At 36.9% G+C, this 23,925-nt stretch overlaps 1 protein-coding gene and 1 pseudogene across 19 annotated transcripts in view; both read left to right on the top strand.

Annotated features, from left to right (window-relative positions):
• The window catches only part of PSD3 (pleckstrin and Sec7 domain containing 3), an 800,398-nt gene that overhangs the window by 737,888 nt on the left and 38,585 nt on the right, over nucleotides 1–23,925 (top strand). For 16 of the 19 annotated variants that reach the window (XM_053900975.1, XM_053900974.1, XM_053900976.1 and 13 more), the window contains one exon: nucleotides 9,933–10,076. In XM_053900975.1, the coding sequence (XP_053756950.1) occupies nucleotides 9,933–10,076 (144 nt within the window). Of the gene's footprint in view, nucleotides 1–9,932; nucleotides 10,077–15,776; nucleotides 16,012–17,015; nucleotides 17,081–23,925 lie in introns of those variants that run through there. The other 3 variants (XR_008421602.1, XM_053900979.1, XM_053900980.1) reach the window with 3 other exon arrangements.
• LOC109262236 (uncharacterized protein C3orf38-like) lies at nucleotides 4,093–5,453 on the top strand (annotated as a pseudogene).

Below are 23,925 nucleotides of genomic sequence, written 5' to 3'. Positions count from 1 at the left end.
TGGTTTGACCATTAGGGCAGTAATGCCCAGGGCCAGATGAGTGCGGCAGAGTTCATTCGTAAACTGGCTTCTGAACACAGAGGGCAAGGAGAGACTGAGGAAAGAAGTAGACCTCTTCACATTGGTAGGTAGTAGTTTTAATAAGCAAGAGAATTTACTTAAGAAACCTGTGTTGGGTGGCACAAGATGAGTAGATCTTTGCATACATCTGTTGGTATCATAATCTATATAGAGCCTTAATTGAGCTCAATCATGTATACCATTCGGATGGTCTCAAAAACACATTACTATTTGAAGACCATGTCCTTGGGGCAGCTTATGGATCAGGGAAATAAGTGAAATGCACATTCCATGAATGGGAAGGAGGTGAGGAGCCTCCGGCTGCCCACGTCCAGCTTGCCTGTCAGGCAGGGTTGCGTTCTCTCAGTGACCTCCACCAACAGGCATTAGGGGCAGTGGGATTTCAGAGGAGGAAGTCATCCTTGTAATTGTGTCCCATACTGGCCAGAACCACATCCTTCCTATCCCACTCCATTTCATACTTTAGTCACAAATCCAGTTATTTTCATACCCTACCCACATCCATTAATTCTGGCGTTTGTCATCTTTCACTTAGATCACTGGTCTCTGAACTTTTTTGATCATTCATTTTATTAATACTAAATATTTGAGCAGATATCCTCCAATATATGTATATATTTTTATAAAATATACTACATGTTCTATTATCAATACAACATGAAAAACTGCCGAACATCATTAGTCATTAGGAAAATACAAATCAACCAGTAGGTATCATTTTACACTCATTAGGGCTGCCATAATTCAAAAAAAAAATCTTTTAAGGAAACTAATGTTATGGTGAAGATATGGAGAAATTGCAACTTTGATATGTTGCTTATAGGAATATACTATGAATGCAGGTACTTGGGGAAACGGTTTGATGGTTTATCAAATGATTTAACATAGGATTAAATGAAAACATACACCCCATAAAACCTTTCACACAAATGTCCATTGCTGCATTATTCGTAACAGCCAAAGGTGTGAATGGCTGTCAGCTAATGAATATATAAATAAAATGTGATATATCCATACAATGGGATAGTATTCAGTTGTAAAAAAAAAAAAACAAAAAAAAAAAAAACAATGAAACCAGTCACAAAAGAAACATATTGTTGATTCCATTCCAAAAAGACACTTTTAGGGGAACTAAAATGTCATAAAATTAAATTGTAGTGATGGTTGCACCACCCCATGACTATACTAAAAAATATTAAATTATACACTTTAAATGGGTGAATTGTGTGGTATGTGAATTATATCCCAATGTTGATTTTTAAAATTCTTCCCAGTGGATGATCTTGCCTGGGTTGCACACACTCCACTTTGAAAAATTCTTGCAAACTATTCACATAACCGCTTAATATTGCTCTTCTTCCAATCTTGCTTTTCTCCAATCCATCCTTGACAGTTGCAGCTAAAATATGACTCATGTAATTACGGTCACTTAATGTTAATTGACTCACTTTAGCCAACAAGATGTGGTCTAAACTCCTTGGCATCACCTTAAATGGTAACTACACTGTTTTGTATTCATTTCTTAAAGGTCTCTACTTAACATATTTTAAGTAATCAACAGTTAAATCATTTTGAAGTTATGCAGCAGCTCACTACGCTGTTTAAAGTCTTTAAATCTTTTAAACATGAAATGATAAAATCTTTCTGATAGTGCCTTCAATAATACCTCAAACTGACTCAAGGCAGATGTTCTTTATTCTAAATTCCATACATCTTGGGTTTGATAAGGCTGCAGTATTTAGCAATTTGACCTGTAAATTTCTTAGAAGATTCCTAGAAATGTCATTACTTTCTAAATCATCTATCAGCTTTAGAACAGCACGAAGGAAACACTCTTGAGTCCTCCCCTCTATGTCTCCCCCACTTTTTTTTAAATCATTTAATCAGTTACTCTTGACTGAAGAACCTATATATCAAGTACTGTATTAGGTATGTGGACATTATAAAAATAGCCAAGATGATGGTCTTGGCTCTCAGCTAATGAGAACTTAAAGAATCTATCAGAATTATTCCAGTACTATACAAAAATTATACCATATACTGTTTTCTCTGCTTAGTACTAAACACTGGAGGATTTGAGGAAAGGGGGAAAAATGACCCTTTCTGCCTTCAAAGAGCTTATAATCAGTAAAGAAGATAAAATCTACACAGAAGTCAGAGTATATTTTGTAATAAGTATGTAGCATAGACATTCAAGTGCTATAGTAGTGCACAAGTGGAAGACATTGTGATACCTGGAATAACACTGGTTTTGAGTAAATATCAAATTTTGGCAAGGGTATAGAACAATGTGAATTTCTTTTTTTTTTTTTCAATATATGAAATTTATTGTCAAATTGGTTTCCATACAACACCCAGTGCTCATCCCAAAAGGTGCCCTCCTCAATACCCATCACCCACCCTCCCCTCCCTCCCACCCCCCATCAACCCTCAGTTTTAGAACAATGTGAATTTCAAGCCTACTATGAGAGTGTAAACTGGTAGAAACACTTTAAAAAACAAGTTAATGTCACCTTAAAGATGTGCATATTCTAAACCCCAAAAATCTACCTCTTGGTGATTGTACTGTAGGACAATTCTTTCCCATATTCACTAGGCAGCATGTTCAATGTAGTATCATTTATAATAGCCTCAAGAAATCTGAAAACAACCTAAGCATCCTTCAATGGAATTGTAGAATGTCCTACAATGAAACAGTATACTTTGAGGAACTAGAGCACATATGTGAATAAATCTTAAAAACCTGTTGAATGAAAAGACAATCATAAAGGAAGCCTTACAAACTATAAAAACCTGTAGAACATACTATTTCTATGGAGCCTTCTATTTGTATAGGAGTAGCATAGAAAAAGATGAGATGAGTAGATAAATAAATGCAGGGAGTTTCAAATGATTTCTTATTTTTTTCTTAAACCAGCTGTTAGATAAATGAGCATTTTTTACATATCATTCAATATGACTTTTTGTATATCTGAAACATTTTATTAAACAAAGAAAAAATTCATCATGTTTTTATTTTTTGAAGCGGTCTGATCACCCAATATCTTTTGTCAAACATTCTATTAAATAATTTACATGTTTCAGTAAATACACAAAAGAAATTACTTTGAAAGGAAAAAGCTATTGATACATTCTTCTTAGTTCTGGCTGCTATAAAAAATACCATGGACTGGTTGGCTTAAATGACAGAAATGTTTTTCTCACAGTTCTGGAGACCAGAAGCCCTAGATCAAGGTGGCAGCAGCATTGGGGGCTGGTGTGGGTTCTCCCTTTGGGTTGCAGATGGCCCTCTTTCTTCTACATTCTCACATGGTCTTTTTCAGAGTTCGTGCCCAGAGAGAGAATGTGCTCTGTGATGTCTCTTCTTCTAAGAACACTAATCCTATCAGGTCAGGGCCCTATCTTTAGGACCTCATTTGCCCTCAGTTACTTCCTAGAAGCCCCATCTACAAAGATAGCCACACTAGATTTCAACATAGGAATTTTGAAGGGACACAAACATTCAAGTCCATAACACAGTCTGCAGTGTTTTTGGAGAAAGAAACAAAAAGATGAATGAGAAGTTGTCAATAAAAGCTATGGAAGCATTGTTTTCATTTACTTTCAGTATTATGAGTGTACAAGTGACAAGTTTGGGTAAAATCTCAAAGCAGATTTCTTTGTTTTCTTCTCCTCTACTTTTCTGGCATTTTGTTAGGTTTTTTATTTTGTTTTAGTTGCTATTTAAAAATGAATCTCATCTTTCATTTACTCCACTTGTTCCTGCCACCCTTCTTGTTTTTTTTCCACTGATGTACCTTGCTTTTTAAAAACTTTTTATTGTTCTTTTTACTTTGATGGCTTTAGACTTGTATTTTAGTTTTCCTTGGTTGGCTTTTAAGGTGTACATTATAACAAATCCCTAAGATATTACATTTGACTCATAATTTCTGATTATCATTTTTAATGTACAATGATATTACATAATCTTAATTTGTTGGCCATAATTATTCACTTTCTGGTAGTCTTTTTAATTATTCCCCCCCGATATAAAATTTTTATATTTTGAAATTATGGGCCAAGGTACCGACCCAGTGGGCCTAAAGGGATGACATTACGGCGTCATCCTCTCCCTTCATTTTGGAGGGTTGAGATGTTGGGCTCCGCTACCCAGAATGGAGGGCTGTCATACCCTGCTCAACCTCTGGACAGTGACGGTATCATGGCCCTATGCGACACCATCACCAATCGCCTGGTGTGGCCTGAGGACCGCCAAGATGCCATTTGTGCAAATCAGTATACAAAGTGTAAAAGAACTTTTGAGGCATAAGAAAGTCCACTTAGAAGTCATATTTAAGTACTTGGCAACACTGGGTAATTATATCTCCAGCTACTGAAAAACACAACACAGGGTAATTATACCTCCAGCTACTGAAAAACATAATCTTATTCAGCATACAAAGGATTATTGGAAAAAACAATTACAAGTTGAAGGAAATACCAGAGCTAATTAAAACAGAGGACATTAGACTCTTGATGGCAGGAAAAAGAAGATTAAAAAACTGAAAAAGTCAATTTTTCTCAATTAGCAGAATCCTGTCACTTGTTCTTTGAAGTTTTTAATTCTCAGAATCCTTTTCTGGGACCACCTCAAGATGAATAGGGGCCCACCACACTTGTGGCATGATGTGAAGCTTACATTTTCTTACAGTACCTCTGAACAAAATGTGATAGACTACTCTGAGTGGAGCAAAAAGTATGAGCCTTAATCTGCTGTCACTAGTGAAAGAAGAGTGTCTTCTCAGTCCCACTAGATTCCCATAGATTGAAAATGTGCTTCTGCTCCCTATGGTCTAGTTATGGTTGGAATTGCTGGAACTTCCCACCAGGGGAACACTTGTTTGGGCATTTTTGAACAAATTTTTGGACTCATGCACTGCCCTGTTTTGGAAAATACTTGGAAAATCAAATTTATCAACCTGAAAATTATTGGAGAGGGTTCTGTTGCTCTAGGAACATTAATGAAACCAGCTGTTAATTTGAACATAGTAACCTAGAGGTCTTTCATAACATAATTGCTTTATGCAGTGCCAACAAAATACAACTTAATGTAAGGCAGGCATTGGATAGTGGAACTGGAGACCAGACTTTATGCAGTGGAGATGAGGCATTGTTGAACAAAAGAAAACTGAGTTTACCCAGCTGTATGTCAATCTAAAAAAACCTTCTATACAGAAACTCTTCCAAATATGTCTTACTCTAACAATAATGTCTAGGTGATTTCAGATGTGAAGATTGACATTTATTAGTTGCAATATCTTACTTGACTACAGAATAACATAGTATGTGATGTCCTTGCTTCTTGTTGCAGCAAATGTTCTGAGAGCTTAATGCAATTCTCATTTACTTTTATCTAAATCTGGACAGTATCATAAATGCATGTCATGACAGTACTGTTTTTTAAGTAAGTACATGTTTTAGAGATGTTTAATGTATACTCAAAGTTGTCATTTTAGAAAACTTGAATAACATTCTCAATCAAAAGGTCCAGTAAGTTAGCAGGTGGAGAAAATTTACTTTCTCTTTTTAAAAGAGAAATTTTTTTAAAATTTACTTTCTCTTTTTAAAACATTATTCACAGTTATTTATTGTATACCAAGCCAAATATCTTAAAATCTGCAACATTTTTGAAGTATTTTTGAGCAATAATAAATGCTGTTCTCAAAACAGACCTTATTCTTATCTAAGATTTAAACTAACAGTTTTATAGAATGTTTATTATAATACCATATAAAGGAAACATAGTGTTATATATTCAGAGCATTTCACACTAAAGCAGGAGAATATACATTCTTTTAAAGTACCCATGGAACAATCTCCAGAATAGATCACATACTGGGTCACAAATCAGGCCTCAACTGGTACAAGATTGAGATCATACTGTGAATATTTTCAGACCAAAAGCTGTGAAACTTTAAGTCAACCACAAGAAAAATTTTGGAAAGCCCTCACATACATGGAGGTTAAAGAACTTCCTACTAAAGATGAATGGGTTAACCAGAAATTAAAGAGGAAATTAAAAAATACATAGAAGCAAATTAAAATGAAAACATGACAGTCCAAACCCTTTGGGATGCAGCAAAGGCAGTCCTAAGAGTAAAGTACATTGCAATTCAGGCCTATCTCAAGAAGCAAGAAAAGTCCCAAATATACAACCTAATCTTACACCTAAAGGGGCTAGAAAAGAAGTAGCAAATGAAGCCTAAAGTCAGCACAGATAAATTATATAGAAACAACAAAAAAGAAAGTAGACCAGATCAATGAAAGTAAGAGCTGCTTCTTTGAAAGAATAAACAAAATTGATAACACCCTTAGCCAGACTTATCAAAAAGAAAAGAGAAAGGACCCAAATAGATAAAATCACAAATGAAAGAGGACATCACAACTGACACCACAGAAATACAAACAATTATAAGAGAATACTATGAAAAATTATATGCCAATGAACTGGGCAACCTGGAAAAAATGGACAAATTCCTAGAAACTCGTAAACCACCAAAACGGAAACAGGAAGAAATAGAAAACTTGAACAGACCCATAACAAGCAAAGAAATTGAAACAGTTATCAATAGTCTCCCAACAAACAAGAGTCCTGGGCCAGATGGCTTCCCAGGGGAATTAGTAGAGTTGATACCTATTCTTCTCAAACTGTTCCAAAAAATAGAAATGGAAGTAAAGCAAACTCACTCTAGGAAGCCACCATTACCTTGATTCCAAAACCAGACAAAGACCTCACTGAAAAGGAGAGTTAGAGACTAATATCCCTGATGAACCTGGATGCAAAAATTCTCAACAAGGTACTAGCAAATCAAATTCAACAGTGCATTAAAATAACATTAAAAGAATGATTCGCCATGAATAAACAAAAGCAAACATGAACTACTGGGATTTCATCAAGATTAAACCTTCTGTACAGGGTAGGAAACAGTCAACAAAAGCCAACAGAATGGGAGAAGATATTTGTAAATGACATAAGATAAAGGGTTAGTATCCAAAATCTATAAAGAACTTACCAAACTCAACACCCAAAAACCAAACAACTTAAGAAATGGGCAGCACTAAGAAATGGGCAGCAGCCATGAACAGACACTTTTTCAAAGAAGATATCCAGATGGCTAAAAAGACACATGAAAAGATAATCAACATCTCACATCATCAGGGAAATACAAATCAAAACCATGATGAGATGTCACCTCACACCTTTCAAAATGGCTAACACTAACAACACAAGAAACAACAGGTGTTGTCAAGGATGTGGAGGAAGGGGAGCCCTCTTGCACTGTTGGTAGGAATGTAAACTAGTGCAGCCATGCTGGAGAACAGTATGGAGGTTTCTCAAAAAACTAAAAATAGGACTACCCTCTGATCCAGGAATTTTACTACTAGGTATTTACCCAAAGGATACAAAATAACAGATTCAAAGGGGTACATGCATCTCAGTGTTTACAGCAGCATTATCAACAATAGCCAAACTATGGAGAGAGGCTAAATGTCCATTAATTGATGAATGGATAAAGAAGATGTGATATATATATATATATATAAAATAATATATAATATATAAAAGTATAAATATAATATATATTTAATATATAAAATTTTAAAACATAAAATAATATATATTATATAAAATGGAATATTACTCAACCATCAAAAAGAATGAAATCTTGCCATTTTCAACAATGTGGGCAGAGATAGAAAATATTATGCTAAGCGAAATATATCAGTCAGAGAAAGACAAATACCATGATTTCACCCATGTGGATTTAAGAAACAAAACAGATGAGCATATGGTAATGAAGGGTGGGAAGAGAAGAAAAGGAAACAAACCACAAAAGATTCTTAATACTAGAGAACAAACTGAGTGTTGATGGGAGGAGGTGGGTGGGAGATGGGCTAGATGGGTGATGGGCATTAAAGAGGTGACTTGATGTGATGAGCACTGGGTGTTGTATATAAGTGATGAATCACTGAATTCTACTCCTGAAACCAATATTGTGCTGTTATGTTTACCAAAATTTAAATTTAAAAAAAAATGACTATTACAGATGAAAAAAAAAAAGAAAGAAAAAAAAGAAAGAAATGGAAGGAAAACTTCCAAACTCATTCAGTGAGGCCAGGATTACCTTGATTCCAAAACCAGAGACCCCACTAAAAAGGAGAATTATAGATCAACATCCCTGATGAAATTCTCAACAAGATGCTAGCAATACAAATCGTACAGTACATAAAAAGAATTATCCACCACGATCAAGTGGGATTTATTCCTGGGCTACAGGTATGAGTCATTATCCACAAATCAGCATGATACATGAATCTCTGAGTTTCCATTATTTCTTACGGGGAAATTCGCTTTGATATACAAATGCTTTGGATTACAAGCATGTTTCTGGAACAAATTATGCTCTCAAACCAAGGTTTTACTGTTTGTCAATGTACTCCTACATCATAAATTAAAATTGTTGGGATTTTTCACCTCTAAATTATCCAACTAGGTTTGAATTGCAAGGTTAAGTTGCCAGATTAATTATATAGTTACTTTAAGGTTTAAATTCTTCATCACCTAGCAAATACTTACTGATCTAGGATTTAGTAATTTTAATTTACAAAAATGTCATATGGAAAGAATTCAACTGGGAATTGTGATGATGTGTTGTACATGTTAATTTTTTACGTTTAACTCTTCTCGTGATCATCTAGGGTGACATGAATTCTGGAAGCAGGAGGAAACAACCATTTTTTTTTCTCATTGCCATGCCTTTTTTGAAGAGTACAAATTGATAAGTCCTAAAGTAAGAACTTCACGAAGGAGGGAAATTCCTTTTGTCTGCTCTTAAAAAAAAAAAAAAAGAAAAGAAAAGAAAAAGAAATTATGGTGTTATTATACAAATTGTATTTATCGCCTAGTTTAATCATTTCCTTTTCATTTATTTTATTCATTTATTTCTTATTGTACATGTGAAATTTATAATCAAGAATTGGATAATATATATGTGAATGCAGAATAGTAAACAAAGCAGTCATATAACTTTAGGAATGCAAGAAAATTCCAATGTTTTTGTTTCATTTTTAAAATGTTGCCAGAGGGTTTGATGGTGTCTTTCATTATTATGAGGTGATAAAAATGTTGCCCCTAGTATGTAAATTCTTTGGCATAGGATCAACCATGTTGCATTGGTGCATGGTGCCTATAGTGACACTGTTCAGGCAATAATTTCTCTATAGGAACATTTATTTGAATTAATACTTTGGATCAATAAGATTTTGAAAGAAGTTAAAACCTCTACTACTTTGGAGGGAAAAGGCATAGGTGTATGCATTTTTTAGAATATCTTCAGATAGCTTTCAGAGAATTATTTCTTGGTGACATTGTTCGTCTCAAAAAGGAAAAAGAAAAACTAAGCAGAGAGACTTTTCATTCATTGTGACAGACGGGGAAATTAGCAGCATTACTGATTGGACAGGAAATAGAAAAGCCAAATTATCTGGGACTCTAAGTGCTTAACTGGTACTTTGCCTTTTGGATTATCTGTTAGGAACCCTGTTCTCAACTTCATGACCGGTATATTTGATAAGGGGCTCTGAAAGTATTTGGTTTTATAACAAGGGGCCTGTTGTCAGTTTGTAAAGGTATATGTGAATACCTAGCATGAGAAAGTTGGTAAGATGTGGCAGCAGAGGCACATTGGACTGTTTTGATGAATTAAAGTCATTCATCATAAGGGATTTTTAAAAGCACTCTATGATTTTTTTATTGAAAAGTACTCTATGAATTATTTTCTGATGCTAAATAGCTTAATAAAATCCTACAGGAGGAACAGCTGAAATCTCATGAAAGCAAACTGAAGCAGATTACCACTGAGCTGGCTGAACACCGCTCATATCCCCCGGATAAGAAAGTTAAAGCCAAGGAGATAGATGAATACAGACTGAAAGATCACTATCTGGAATTTGAGGTATGTTGAACCTAAATGGAATAAATGCCTATGCCTAAGTTATTTTATGATTTTTTGCATGAGACTTTTTTTTTTTTTTTTTGGCTACTGCAACTATGGGAAGTATACCTTGACCCTGGCTCTAACTTGGGAGCTCTGGGCATGGTCTAGATCATGGTGGCCCCTCATGCTCAGGATTCTATTTAAGCATCAAACAAACATCAAAAAATATCTGTTAGTTTATGTGCTTAAAAGCAAACAGCCTGCCTGGTTGGGATAATGTGTGCCTGCTGTGAGAAAAAACAATCCCAGAATGGGGCAGCTGCTTTCTATGTGTTTATATCTCTTCCAGCAGAGTTTGAGTCAAAAAAATAAAAAATAAAAATACAGTGGAGGAAATGAGCTATAGGGTGACATGAAGTATCTGTTATAGTCTGTGTTACTTTCTGTCCTTCATCTCCTTCATTCTCATCTTATCATCCTGTTTCTTCCTAAAGCTTGAAACTTAGACTCATTTGAGCACCCTCCTCCTGGCCCCTGCAGCCCCCCAGTATCTAATCAGGAGCTAAATCCCAGTGCTCAGCCACTCTAGTGTTTCACTTCTGTCTCTTCCTTACCATAGGCAATTGCTCTTATACTTCCTCTGCTCAAGTCCTGGGTTTTTCATCTCTCACCTGAATGTGGTGGTAGCCTCCTGTGTCTCTTTAGTTCTCTTGTGACAGTTAGTTTTTCTTTTTTAATTTTTTTAATGTTTATTTATTTTTGAGAGAGAAAGAGACAGAGTATGAGAGGGTGAGGGGCAAAGAGAGGGGGAACAGAATCTGAAGCAGGCTCCAGGCTCTGAGCTGTCAGCACAGAGCCTGACAATTAGTTTTCTAAGGCTTAACCCAGACAGTGGCATTCCTCTGTTTAGCAGCTGCCCTTGAGGTTCTCCTAAGACTCCCCCCAAAATTTAGCTTATGAGTAAAGTCCTAATCCTTAATCTCAGAGGATTTGGGTTCCTTCTGTCTTTCTACCACACTGGTTTCTTTCCACAACAGCCTCCTTATGTGTTAGTCACATTTCTGCCTACACTCTCCAAGTGTACTTTGTGCCTGTGTTCATCTACTTTCTTCTGCCCCAAATGCCCCTCCCCTCATCTTCATTCCTGAAAGTCCTGTTCAGCTTTCAAAATGCAGCTCAAATACCTCCTATGAAAAGACTACTCGGGGTGCCTGGGTGGCTCAGTCAGTTAAGCATCTGACTCTTGCTTTTCCCTCAGTTCAAGATCAAACAGTTCATGAGATCAAGACCCCAGGTCAGGCTATGTGCTGATAGTGCAGAGCCTGCTTGGGATTCTCTCTCTCTGTCTCTCTTCTCTCTGCCCTTCCCCTGCTCTCTTTCTCTCAAAATAAATAAACATTTATTTTTTTAAAAAAGTCAATTCTAAACTTATTAATTGGGTTTAATCTGTTACAGTCCTTGCCACAGTTGGTTTTATGTTAAAGTTTTTCAGTATGTCTTTGTATCTATGGTAGATTCCATAACACCTCCCCCTGCTCAAGATGGTGAGTTCTTGGGAGTACAGAGACCTCAAGTTCATTTCTAATCTTTGCTGTATGCTTGCATATTGAATTGCATAGGATTTCATGGAAGCTTAAAAAAGTATCTCCCTGAGTTATAAAATTTCTGTTATAAGATGTGGCATTTTATCCAGTGCAGATCCATGTACTAGCATTCTTTATGGTCAAGCAAGTTCTTGCTGTGGGCAGATGAAGAAAAGTCATTCTTTTAGTAAAGGTAAAAGTTTATTAGCAAAAACTGTAGAAGCCTCACCAGCAAAAGACTTGAAAAATATTTTGTAAAAAACAAAACAAAAAACTAAGGAGCTCATCTTTCCCCAGGTTTGTTCATTCTTGAGAAATGGGAGTTTCTCAGAAAGCAATCTTCACACTTTGAGTGGCTTTCAGCTATGGGCCCTTTTATTTTCACACATACTAATTGAATTTCCCAACACCCTCACTCCCCTGTGTCTAGCACTCAACACCTTACTTTGAGCCCTTGACTTTAAAGGCTGAGAGCTTGTCCACAGGAGGTGGGGGTAGCTGCAAGATCATTGAAAAGTTGTCACTGCTAGAAGCACTCCATACTTTTTTTTTAAGATTTTTTAACATTTATTCACTTTTGAGAGACAGAGTGTGAGTAGGGGAAGGACAGAGAGAGGGAGACACAGAATCCAAAGCAGGCTTCAGGCTCTGAGCTATCAGCACAGAGCCTGACGTGGGACTCGAACCCACCAACTGCGAGATCATTACCTGAGTCAAAGTCAGACACTCAACCAACTGAGCCACTCAGGCACCCCTGCACTCTGTACTTTTGAACCTACTGTGGTGCCCGTTTTCAGAAAATGTAACCTAGCAAGAACCAGCATTTTCATTTCCTAACATGGAATTTAGACCAAGCTTTGTGGGGATCAGTCTTGCTTTCATTACATTGTCACCTCATGGAACCTGAAAATTGTATTACACAATCCCTGGCTCATCAAAATCATACTCATATGCTAATATGTCAGGCATATTGGATTGTCTCTCAAGTTGCATTAACCTATGTCTATCAGGAAAGTAGAAGAGTAGATGCTATCCAAAAAGGTGTTTATAAAATTAATTCTTTTTAAAAAGTGAATTATTAGTTTTCACTAACTTGTGGTAATATATCTTGTGGGGTCCACTTTGCTATTATTTCAGCCACCAGAATTTGTGTTGTGTGTGTGTTCGTGGAGATCTTTTGCATAGCATTAAGTATTCTGCTTTATAAGCAACATTTTCTTAGCAGACTGCTTCATTCCCTGAATGAATCTAATCTCATTCCCTGAATAGAGGGTATGAGAGTTTTTTATTGATCATTTTGTATATTTTGTTCACTTCTCTATCCTCAAGCTTCTGGAACATAGGTTCAATGTATATTTGTTGAATGAATGCATGGAATTTTATTATTATATATAAAAGATAACATCAAAGAAAGTACTTCTCTGAGACAGCTTAGTAGGTGCCCTGAAAACAAATCTGATAGGCAGGTAAGAACAGTGTCTGCAATTCAGTGTGAATCTCAAGTGGGCAGTGACAGGAAGGGGAGCTTTAATCCCATCTGCATCCTGTCGCCAGTAAGAATAACAGGCAAAAATTAGCTCTTTCACCTACTCCTGTAGTAGGGACCTCCCTGTGGTTTCAGACCATAGGAAATTCTTACAATTTTTACACTTGATAAGGAAAAATGCCTTTATTTTGTTAGAATGTTAAGCTTTTGGTGATTACACTGGGAGTTGTTCCTCCCTTTACGCATTTCAGTTGTTTATATCCGAAGTTGCTTTGAGTACCAACAGTCTTCATTGTAGGCCAAATTCATAGCTCTTTCTGTGCCTTCAAAGTCTGACTGACAGTAAGTTACTAGAAATTATAGTAAATAAGTAGGTTCAGAGTGTGAGTTTTTTGTTGTTGTTTTTTTGTTTTAAAGTCTATAAAAAGTCTACAGAGAACAAAGAGACTTCCATTTATCTTACTAGCTTTAGCCTATAAGAAAAAGATTCTCTTTTACTTAAAGCAGCAAACTACACTCAGAATGGGCTATAATTGACTACATCTGTGCCTGTCTCTCTGTTGACAGGGGGAAGAGAGGTTGTTTGTATTTGATTGGATTTGTACCTCCAAGCCATGACTGTTAATTTTTCAGAAGAGTTCACTTGGAACCTAAACTTACTTTTGAAAGAGTGGTTAGACCTAACAAGTCTCTGTTAAGAAACTCATCATCATTTTCCAATTTCAAAAAATAAATATCAGAAATAGCCTCGCTTCTTTATAAATTAACTTATTTCTACTTTATTCAGTTCCCATTTCACTTCAAAATGTCTAAATTTATCTCCATGCTGCTGGTGCATTTGGAAATTTTTCAAGATATGGGACAGATGGATGATTTGTATTAGATATAAAAACTTGATAGCTTGGTAGTTAGCCCCATACATTTGGCTTTGTTTCTTTAGCTTTAAAAACAATGGCAATTAGAAAGTGTAGATACCATTTACTCCCAGTATTTCATGTAACAAGATGTTTTCAACAGCTTAAATAATTCATCCTTAAGCCTAAGTAGGGAAAGGGAGACTGTGTAGCAGCCCAAAATGTTTAAAAACATGACTGGGCTGTATGAGATTTACAGAAGAGGAATTATTTAGGGCCAGGTTAATAGAGGTTTCTGAGGTTCATTTTAGAGCCAGGTGGAAACTTGGTGGCCAATACAATGCCAATGAATTTAATGTAGCCAGCAGACCTAATGTCAGCAGTTTTGTTTGACCGGCACAGTGCTATATTTGTTTTCGTTCTAATTTATATGCACTCAGAGAGGATCAGCAGTCTCTTCTCCACTACTCCCTATTATATCACATCCGGTAGGTTTCCACATTGTGTTGGCCCAGCCCCTGAATGCATTTGAGTTTGCCATCCCTAGTATGATAGGTGCAGCCAGTTGTTTATGCTTTGTGTCTTAGTTAAATCTTTGAACATGGGCGTTGGACTCAGCAATCCCTTCATGTTTAGAAAGTGGAAACTTCCAGGTGTGTGTTTTCAGGTTCTAATCTAGCAAATAAAAAATTCCACTTCCCTGATGGCTCAAGCCAAATGCAAAATAATATCCCCTTGGCTTAATGAGCTAGAATTCAGTAAGTTTTCTCTCCTCAATTGCAACCTAGAGTAGCATATACTTATGGCTTAAGACCGTTAGGACCCACACCAACCACATGGCTAGGAAATTCCATTTTAGAAACAACAAATGTCCGTTATAACAAGACATATAAGAAGCTTGGAACAGAATATTTTAAATCTAGAAAATCTAGGACATTCTTGAGACATGATGCATCTTTTTCTGACTTTGTGATTTTTCTTGGCATGTTAAAAAAAGGCATGATTCTTTCTAAAATTGACATATTTGAGAATATGAGCAGTGTCATTAAACTCAACTCATGTTTAGAAGTGCCCATAATATAAATATCTAGTTGTAAACCCTCAGTGTTACTGTTGAGTTGTTTGTTGCGTAGTGGGTGGGTGGTTTGAGATTTTTTAAAAAATAAATTCTCAGGTTGAAATTAGCTCTGTTTCCTCAGATTGCTCATTTTTAATTTGCCAACATTAGATAAGTAATTTTACATTATGGACCACTTTTCTTCTCACAGGAGCAGTGCAAGGACATTTCTCAATACAATGCCAACTGCCACAAGTCAAATCCACCTCTGGAACAAAAGGTCCAGGTTATTAATTTATAAGTGGCCTTGATCATATGAGCACAATAACAGCAGTTGTTACCCTTTTTCTCCCTAGTGAAAGCAAGGGAGAAATTCCGTTAACTTACTTAAAGAATATTAGTTGCAAGTCTCAGTCTTAGTAACTGAGTCTAGCCCAGAATGTAATGATGTCTCCTATACAGAAAACATCACAGAAGTGATTATATGTCAGGGTCTAATCGCAGGTTAATAGAATTCTTGAGGGAATTTAAGAATTTTATTTTATTTTTTTAGTGGGATACTGTTATGAGTCAAAAACTAGAGACCTAAGATCAGCAGTTTTCTAGGCATTCAAATCTAGTTAACAATAGAGACATAATTCTTGGAATGCCATTTGGAATTGCATTTTCATGACATGATGTAAGAGGGCTAAGAAGCTCTGAATTTTAATCTGTAAATGATGATGTATGCTTTTGAAGGGAGAAGCTTAGCAACAGGATCCTTTGAATCACATTTTAAAAAGATGATTGAAAACAACTAGGGTCATACCTGAGAATAAACAGCCAACCATCTGACTTGAAATGACTCTCTGTCCCTGTATTTATTCCTCCACGTGCCTGAAATATCTGCTCTGGTAAGGATCACTGCTTTGAGTTAATGTATTATCTGCAGGGTAAGGGCAAATGCAGTGATAAAATAGTAAAATTGGGAAAAGGACTGGCTGGGAGTTAGGAGGCTGTGTTAATCTTATCCTTGATGTGTTTGTTATACATTTATCCTCTATAAGTATTACACATTTATAGCTCGGTTTCCTGGCTATAAAAATGAAATGGGATTGGGTAAATTAACCTAAAGTTCCCTTCCAACTCTGCTTGTTTGAGGAGAGTGACATATTAACACCAATTAGTTTGTTAGATTAACTCACTCTCTTGAAGACCCCCAAGAGTGTTAAACGTAGAACAAAAATATTTCAATTTGGGGATTTCAGGAGATCTAGACCAGTACTATGCAATAGAGATATAATGCAAATCACATATGTAATCTTAAATTCTATAATAGCTGCATTTAAAAATTAAGAGAAACACGTGGAATCAGTGTATCCAAAATAGTATCATTTTAACATGTAATCAATATAAAATATTAAGATATTTTACATTCTTTTTTCTTACTAAGTCATCAGAATTTAGTGTATATTTTCTACTTATGACATATCTCAATGCAGATTGACCACATTTCACATGTTCTGTAGCTACCTGAGGCTAGTGGCTACTGTACTGGTTAGCATATATATTGACCATGCAAACTGCTTAAAAGTCAGTTAGGAATTAGGAGGTCTGATAACAGGCCCAGGTAGATATTATGCTTAATTTAAGAGGTGGAAAATGAGCTGATAGGCAGCTATTGTGCACCTATAAAGCTTTACAATGGTTTGCACATGGTGTCCATTTGGATTTAGCACTTGCCTATTGCTGTACCAGTAGTTTAATATTTTGATTATTACTGCTGGTTGGGGATACAATAAAGAGGAGACCCACCTGGTATGAATGATGTTGCCTATAGCCTTGTAGTGTCCTTTTTCATATCAGTAACTTTTGAGATAGGAGAAAACCAAATACATTTCCCTCATAAAGAAAGTTTTCATGAAAACAATGTAAATTGCCTCCTTTCTGGTTCCTGTAGACTTTTTGGTAAATGACCCTCCCCATTGCTTCTGTTAGTTTGCTGACTGCTGCTGCTGAATCCTTTCCTGGGCTAACCTCTAGAATTGGAACAATGAAATGGGGTGTGTATTTTGTTTTTCCCTTTTTATTTTTACCCAGAGTACTTTATCTCTGTCTAACTACATTAGATTTTTTTCCTAATATATTCTTTTTTAATCCCCCCCCAATTTACACCAAGTTAGCCAGCATACAGTGCAACAATGATTTCAGAAGTAGGCCCCCCAACACCCCCAACTCTTTCAGCCCGTCCCCCCTCCCACAACCCCTGCAGTAACCTTCTGTTTGTTCTCCATATTTAAGAGTCTTTTTTTAACATTTATTTATTATTGAGAGACAGAGAGAGACAGAGCATGAGCAGGAGAGGGGCAGAGAGAGGAGGAGACACAGAATCCGAAACAGGCTCCAGGCTCTGAACTGTTAGCACAGAGCCTGATGCAGGGCTCGAACCCACAAACTGCGAGATCATGACCTGAGCTGAAGTCAGATGCTTAACCGACTGAGCCACCCAAGTGCCCCTAAGAGTCTCTTATGTTTTTGTCTGCCTCCCTGTTTTTATATTATTTTTGTTTCCTTTTCCTTATGTTCATCTGTTTTTGTCTCTTAAATTCCTCATATGAGTGAAGCCATATGATATTTGTCTTTCTCTGACTAATTTCACTTAGCTTAATACCCTCCAGTTCCATCCATGTAGTTGCAAATGGCAAGATTTCATTCTTTTTGATTGCTGAGTAATACTCCATTGTGTGTGTGTGTGTGTGTGTGTGTGTGTGTGTGTGTGTGTGTGTGTATACCACATCTTCTTTATCCATTCATCCATTGATGGACATTTGGGCTCTTTCCATACTTTGGCTATTATTGATAGTGTTGCTATAAACATTGGACTGCACGTATCCCTTCAAAACAGCACACTGGTATCCCTTAGATAAATACCTAGTAGTGCAATTGCTGGGTTGTAGGGCAGTTCTATTTTTTTAGTTTTTTGAGGAACCTCCATACTGTTTTCCAGAGTGGCTACACCAGATTGCATTCCCACCAGCAGTGGAAAAGAGATCCTGTTTCTCTGCATCTTCATCAGTATCTGTTGTTGACTGAGTTGTTCATTTTAGCCATTCTGACTGGTGTGAGGTGGTATCTCATTGTGGTTTTAATTTGTACTTCCCTTATGATGAATGATGTTGGGCCTTTTTTTATGTGTCAGTTGGCCATCTGGGTGTCTTCTTTAGAGAAGTGTCCATTCATGCTTTTTGCCTGTTTCTTCACTGGATTCTTTGTTTTTTTGGGTGTTGAGTTTGATAAGTTCTTTGTAGATTTGGATACTAACCCTTTATCTGATATGTCATTTGTAAATATCTTCTCCCATTCTGTCGGTTGCCTTTTAGTTTTGCTGATTGTTTCCTTCGCTGTGCAGAAGCTTTTTATTTTGATGAGGACCCAGTAGTTCATTTTTCTTTTGTTTCCCTTGCCTCCGGACACGTTTGAGTAAGAAGTTGCTGTGGCCAAGATCAAAGAGGTTTTTGCCTGCTTTCTCTTCGAGGATTTTGATGGCTTCTTGTCTTACATTTAGGTCTTTCATCCATTTTGAGTTTATTTTTGTGTATGGTGTAAGAAAGTGGACCAGGTTCATTCTTCTGCATGTCGCTGTCCAGTTTTCCCAGTACCACTTGCTGAAGAGACTGTCTTTATTCCATTGGATATTCTTTCCTGCTTTGTCAAAGATTAGTTGGCCATACATTTGTGGGTCCATTTATGGGTTCTCTATTCTGTTCCATTGATCTGAGTGTCTTTGTGCCAGTATGTACTGTCTTGATGATTACAGCTCTGTAACCCAGTTTGAAGTCCGGGATTGTGATGCCTCCTGCTTTGGTTTTCTTTTTCAAGATTGCTTTGACTATTCAGGGTCTTTTCTGGTTCCATACACATTTTAGGGTTGTTTGTTCTAGCTCTGTGAAGAATGCTGGTATTATTTTGATAGGGATTGCATTGAATATGTAGATTGCTTTGGGTAGTATCGACTGTTTAACAATATTTGTTCTAACTCTCTAGGAGCATGGAATCTTTTTCCATTTTTTCGTGTCTTCAATTTCTTTCATAAGCTTTCAATAGTTTTCAGTGTATAGATTTTTCACTTCTTTGGTTAGATTTATTCCTAGGTATTTTATGGTTTTTGGTGCAGTTGTAAGTGCGATCGATTCCTTGATTTCTCTTTCTGTTGCTTTATTATTGGTGTATATGAATGCAACCTGTGCATTGATTTTATATCCTGCAACTTTGCTGCTTTCACCGATCAGTTCTAGCAGTTTTTAGGTGGAATCTTTTGGATTTTCCATATAGAGTATCATGTCATCTGCGAAGAGTGAAAGTTTGACCTCCCCCTGCTGACTTGGATGCCTTTTATTTCTTTGTATTGTCTGATTGCTGAGGCTAAGACTTCCAATACTGTGTTGAATAACAGTGGCGAGAGTGGACATCCCTGTTTTGTTCCTGACCTTAGGGGGAAAGCTCTCAGTTTTTCCCCATTGAGGATGATATTCACGTTGAGTCTATCATATGTGGTCTTTATGATCTCGAGGTATGATCCTTTTATCCCTACTTTCTTGAGGTTTTTTTATCAAGGAAGGATGCTGTATTTTGTCAAATGCTGTCTCTGCATCTATTGAGAGGATCATATGGTTCTTGTCCTCTCTTATACTGATGTGATCAATTATATTGATTGTTTTGCAGGTATTGAATTAGCCCTGCATCCCAGGTATAAATCCCCTTGGTCATGGTGAATAATTTTTTTAATGTGTTGTTGGAGCCAGTTGGCTAATATCTTGTTGCATCCATGTTCATCAGGGAAATTGGTCTGTTGTTCTGCTTTTTAGTGGGGTCTCTGTCTGGTTTTGGAATCAAAGTAATGCTGGCTTCATAGAAAGAGTTTGGAGGTTTTCCTTCCATTTCTATTTTTTGGAACAGCTCTTTCAAGAGAATAGGTGTTAACTCTTCCTTAATGTTTGGTAGAATTCCCCTGGAAAACCATCTGACCCTGGAGTCTTTTTTTGGGGGGAGCTTTTTTATTACTAATTCTGTTCCTTTACTGGTATGGTCTGTTCAAATTTTCCATTTCTTCCTGTTTCCGTTTTTGTAGTGTCTATGTTTCTAGGAATTTGTCCATTTCTTCCAAATTGCCCATGTTATTTGCGTATAATTGCTGGTAATATTTTCTTATTATTGTTTGTATTTCTGCTGTGTTAGTTGTGATCTCTTCTGTTTCATTCTTGATTTTATTTGGGTCCTTCCTTTTTCTTATCACTTTTGTTAATTCTTTCAAAGAACCAGCTTCTGGTTTAATTGATCTGTTCTGTGTTTTGTTTTTTTTTTTTGATAGTTTTGATTTCTACTCTAATCTTTATTATTTCCTGTCTTGTGCTGTGTTTTGGGTTTTATTTGCTGTTCTTTTTCCAGCTCTTCAAGGTGTAAGGTTACGTTGTGTTTCTGAGACCATTCTTCCTTACTTAAGAAGGCCTGAATGGTTGTACACTTCCCTCTTATGACATGTTGGCTGTGTCCCAGAGGTTTTGGGCTGTGGTGTTATCATTTTCCTTGGCTTCCATGCACTTTTTAATTTCCTCTTTAATTCTTGGTTAGCCTATTCATTCTTTACTAGGATATGCTTTAGTTTCCAAGTATTTTTTGTCTTTCCAAATTTTTTCTTGTGGTTGATTTCCAGTTTCATAGCATTGTGGTCTGAAAATATGCATGGTATGATCTCGATCTTTTTGTACTTGTTGAGGGCTGTTTTGTGTTCCAGTATGTGGTCTATTCTGGAGAACATGCCATGTGCACTGGAAAAGAATGTATATTCTGCTACTTTAGGATGAAGTGTTCTGAATATATCTGTTAAGTCCATCTGGTCCCATGTGTCACTCAAAGCCATTGTTTCCTTGTTGATTTTCTGATTAGATGATCTGTCCATTGCTGTGAGTGGGGTGTTGAAGTCTCCTACTATTATGGTTATTATCAATGAGTTTCTTTATGTTTGTGATTAATTGATTTATATATTTGGGTGCTTCACATTTGGAGCATAAATGTTTACAATTGTTAGGTCTTCTTGGTGGATAGACCCCATAATTATTATATAATGCCCTTCTTTATCTCTTGTTACAGTCTTTATTTTAAATTCTAGATTGTCTGATATAAGTATGGCTATTATGGCTTTCTTTTGTTGACAATTAGCATGATAGATGGTTCTCCATCTCCTTACTTTCAATCTGAAGTTGTCTTTAGGTCCCAAGTGGGTATCTTGTAAACAGCATATAGGTGGATCTTTTCTTCTTACCATTCTTATCCATGTCTTTTGATTGTATTATTTAGTCCATCGACCTTTAGAGTGAGTACTGAAAGATATGAATTTATGCCATTATGTTGCTTATAATGAGTACTGAAAGATATGAATTTATTGCCATTATGTTGCTGGGAAGCTTTTGATCCCTCCTCTTATTTTGAATGACAGTCTTGCTGGATAAAGAATTCTTGCTGCATTTTTTTTCCAATTTAGTACATTAAATATAATCTGCCACTCCTTTCTGGCCTGCCAAAGTTTCTGTGGATAGGTCTGCTGCAAACCTGATTTGTCTTCCCTTGTAGGTTAAGGAATTTTTTCCCCTTGCTGCTTTCATGAGTCTCTCCTTGCCTGAGTATTTTGTGAATTTGACTATGATATGCCTTGTTGATGGTCAGTTTTTGGTGACTCTAATGGGAGTCCTCTGTGCTTCCTGGATTTTGATATCTGTGTCTTTCCCCAAGTTAGGAAAGTTTTCTGCTATGATTTGCTCACATAACCCTTCTACTCCTTTTTCTGTGTCTTCATCTTCTGGGACCCCTATGATTCTAACGTTGTTCTTTTTTAAGGAGTCACTGATTTCTCTAATTCTTAAATTGTGCTCTTTTGCATTAGTCTCCCTCTTTTTTTCTGTTTCATTATTCTCTGTGAGGTTGTCCTCTTTATCGCTGATTCGCTGCTCTGCCTCATCCATCCTTGATGCTGTGGCAACCATTTGAGATTGCAGCTCAGTTATAACATTTTTTATTTCATCCTGACTAGCTTTTACTTCTTTTATCTCCACAGAAAGTGTCTAATATATTTTAGACTCCAGCTAGTATTCTTATTATTATGATTCTAAATTCTGGTTCAGACATCTTCTTGTATCTGTGTTGGTTAAGTCCCTGGCTATCGTTTCTTCCTGCTTTTTCTTTTGGGGTGAATTCATGAATTTCATCATTTTGAAGGAAGAAAAGGAATTAATGAGATAGAAAAATTAAAATAAAAATATTAAAATTAAAAAATTAAAAACACACAAAAATCAAATAAATGATGCTAGATCATAGGTGTGTTTTTGTCTGGGTGTTAACAGGGGCTTGATAGATTAGAGAGAAATGTGGGGGAGGGGAAGGAAATCATTTGAAAATTTGAAAAAATGAATACAATGAAATAGAATAAAATCAAATGATGGAAGTAAAATAGAATTTGAAAAACTTACAAAAAAGTAAAAAATATATAGCATAAAAAAATTAAAAGTATTTTTAATAAAAATTGAAAATAAAAATATTTTTTTTCTTTCTGTGTTCAAGAAGAAGAAAAGAAATGAAAAAGAGAAAATAAAATTGAATAGATGGACTAGTGAGCAGACTGAAATAAGATTGAAATTATTTCATTTTCCCCTAGAAGTCAAACTATGAAGCGCTTTATAATCCATTAACTAAGCAGGCAGAGAGACTTTTGGTGTTCATGAAGAGCGAAGTTGGCCCAGTTGGGTGGGGCTTAGTGTAACGGCTCTGTTCCCCACTAGATGGCGCTGCTTAGCTTACTGGGGTGGATTGTTGTGGCGCTTGTAGATGTGTATGTGGATGCGCGGGAAGGGTGAAAATGGCATCACCCAGGTACCCAGTCTCTGCTATCATAACTCTGTTCTCCCCAATCAGCAATCATGCACCTGTCCTTTGTCTCCAGCTTCTGTCCACTCCCCGCTTTTGCACTGTCCCTGAGCAAGCCCCAAGCAACACCTCCCTCCTGAGTTTTATCTCAGATGTGGCTGTTTTCCTGACCCCTTACTTCTGAGGGACTGCAGCTTTGACCTATTCTTCCCCTCTGTGGGAGGGTCTCACTGAGTAATGGCTGGGTGCCAGCCATACCCAGGAGCATTTGCGGGACTGTGCTGCTGCCGATGCCCAGAGACTGTGGCTGGGTGCCAGCCCATCCCAGAAAAAGTTCACGTGATTGTGTGGCAGCAGCACTTCAGGGATTATGGAAAATCACAACACACATCTGGCACCAGGCTTCACCCTTAACAACCTTGTTCCAGTACCAGTGAATGTGGTTGTTCTCCCAGGTCCATTGGTGCCTTTACCTGGTCGGGGGGGTGGGGGCACACAGCCTCTACCAGATGTCTTCCCAGCAGGGGAACTGACTCTCCCCATGTGGCCTGAAGACCCCCAGACTTTACCCTGCTCCTGAGGATTTGTCCTTCTCACCAGAGCACCACCAGGTATCGAACTGCAGAGTTTCAGTCTTTGCACCCCCCCCCCCCCATTCATAGAGTCTTAATGAAATTTAAATCCTCTCCTTTCTCCTTTCTCCCTTTTTAGTTCAGTCCTTGCAGCTGTTTCCACTTTTCCACTTTCTCTCCAGCTGCTTTTTGTGGGGGGGATTTCCCATATTCTCCCCCCAACTCCGTCCTCTCTTCACATGCAAAAACAACTCCCTGCCCTCTGTGGCTTCACTCTACCCCCAGTTCACCTCTCCCCACCACATACCTGCTGAGCTCTGTGGTTCAGATTGTGCAGATTGTTGGCTTAATCCTCAAATCAGTTTTCTAGGTGTGCAGGATGGTTTAGTGTTGATCTGGCTGTATTTCATGAATGCGAGATG

This window comes from Panthera pardus, unplaced genomic scaffold (genome assembly GCF_024362965.1).
Source record: "Panthera pardus isolate Hobbes unplaced genomic scaffold, ASM2436296v1 HiC_scaffold_13, whole genome shotgun sequence".
Classification (NCBI taxonomy): Eukaryota; Metazoa; Chordata; class Mammalia; order Carnivora; family Felidae; genus Panthera; species Panthera pardus.
Note: the sequence above shows the minus strand (reverse complement) of the source record. Positions and strands in the feature narration are given on the sequence as shown.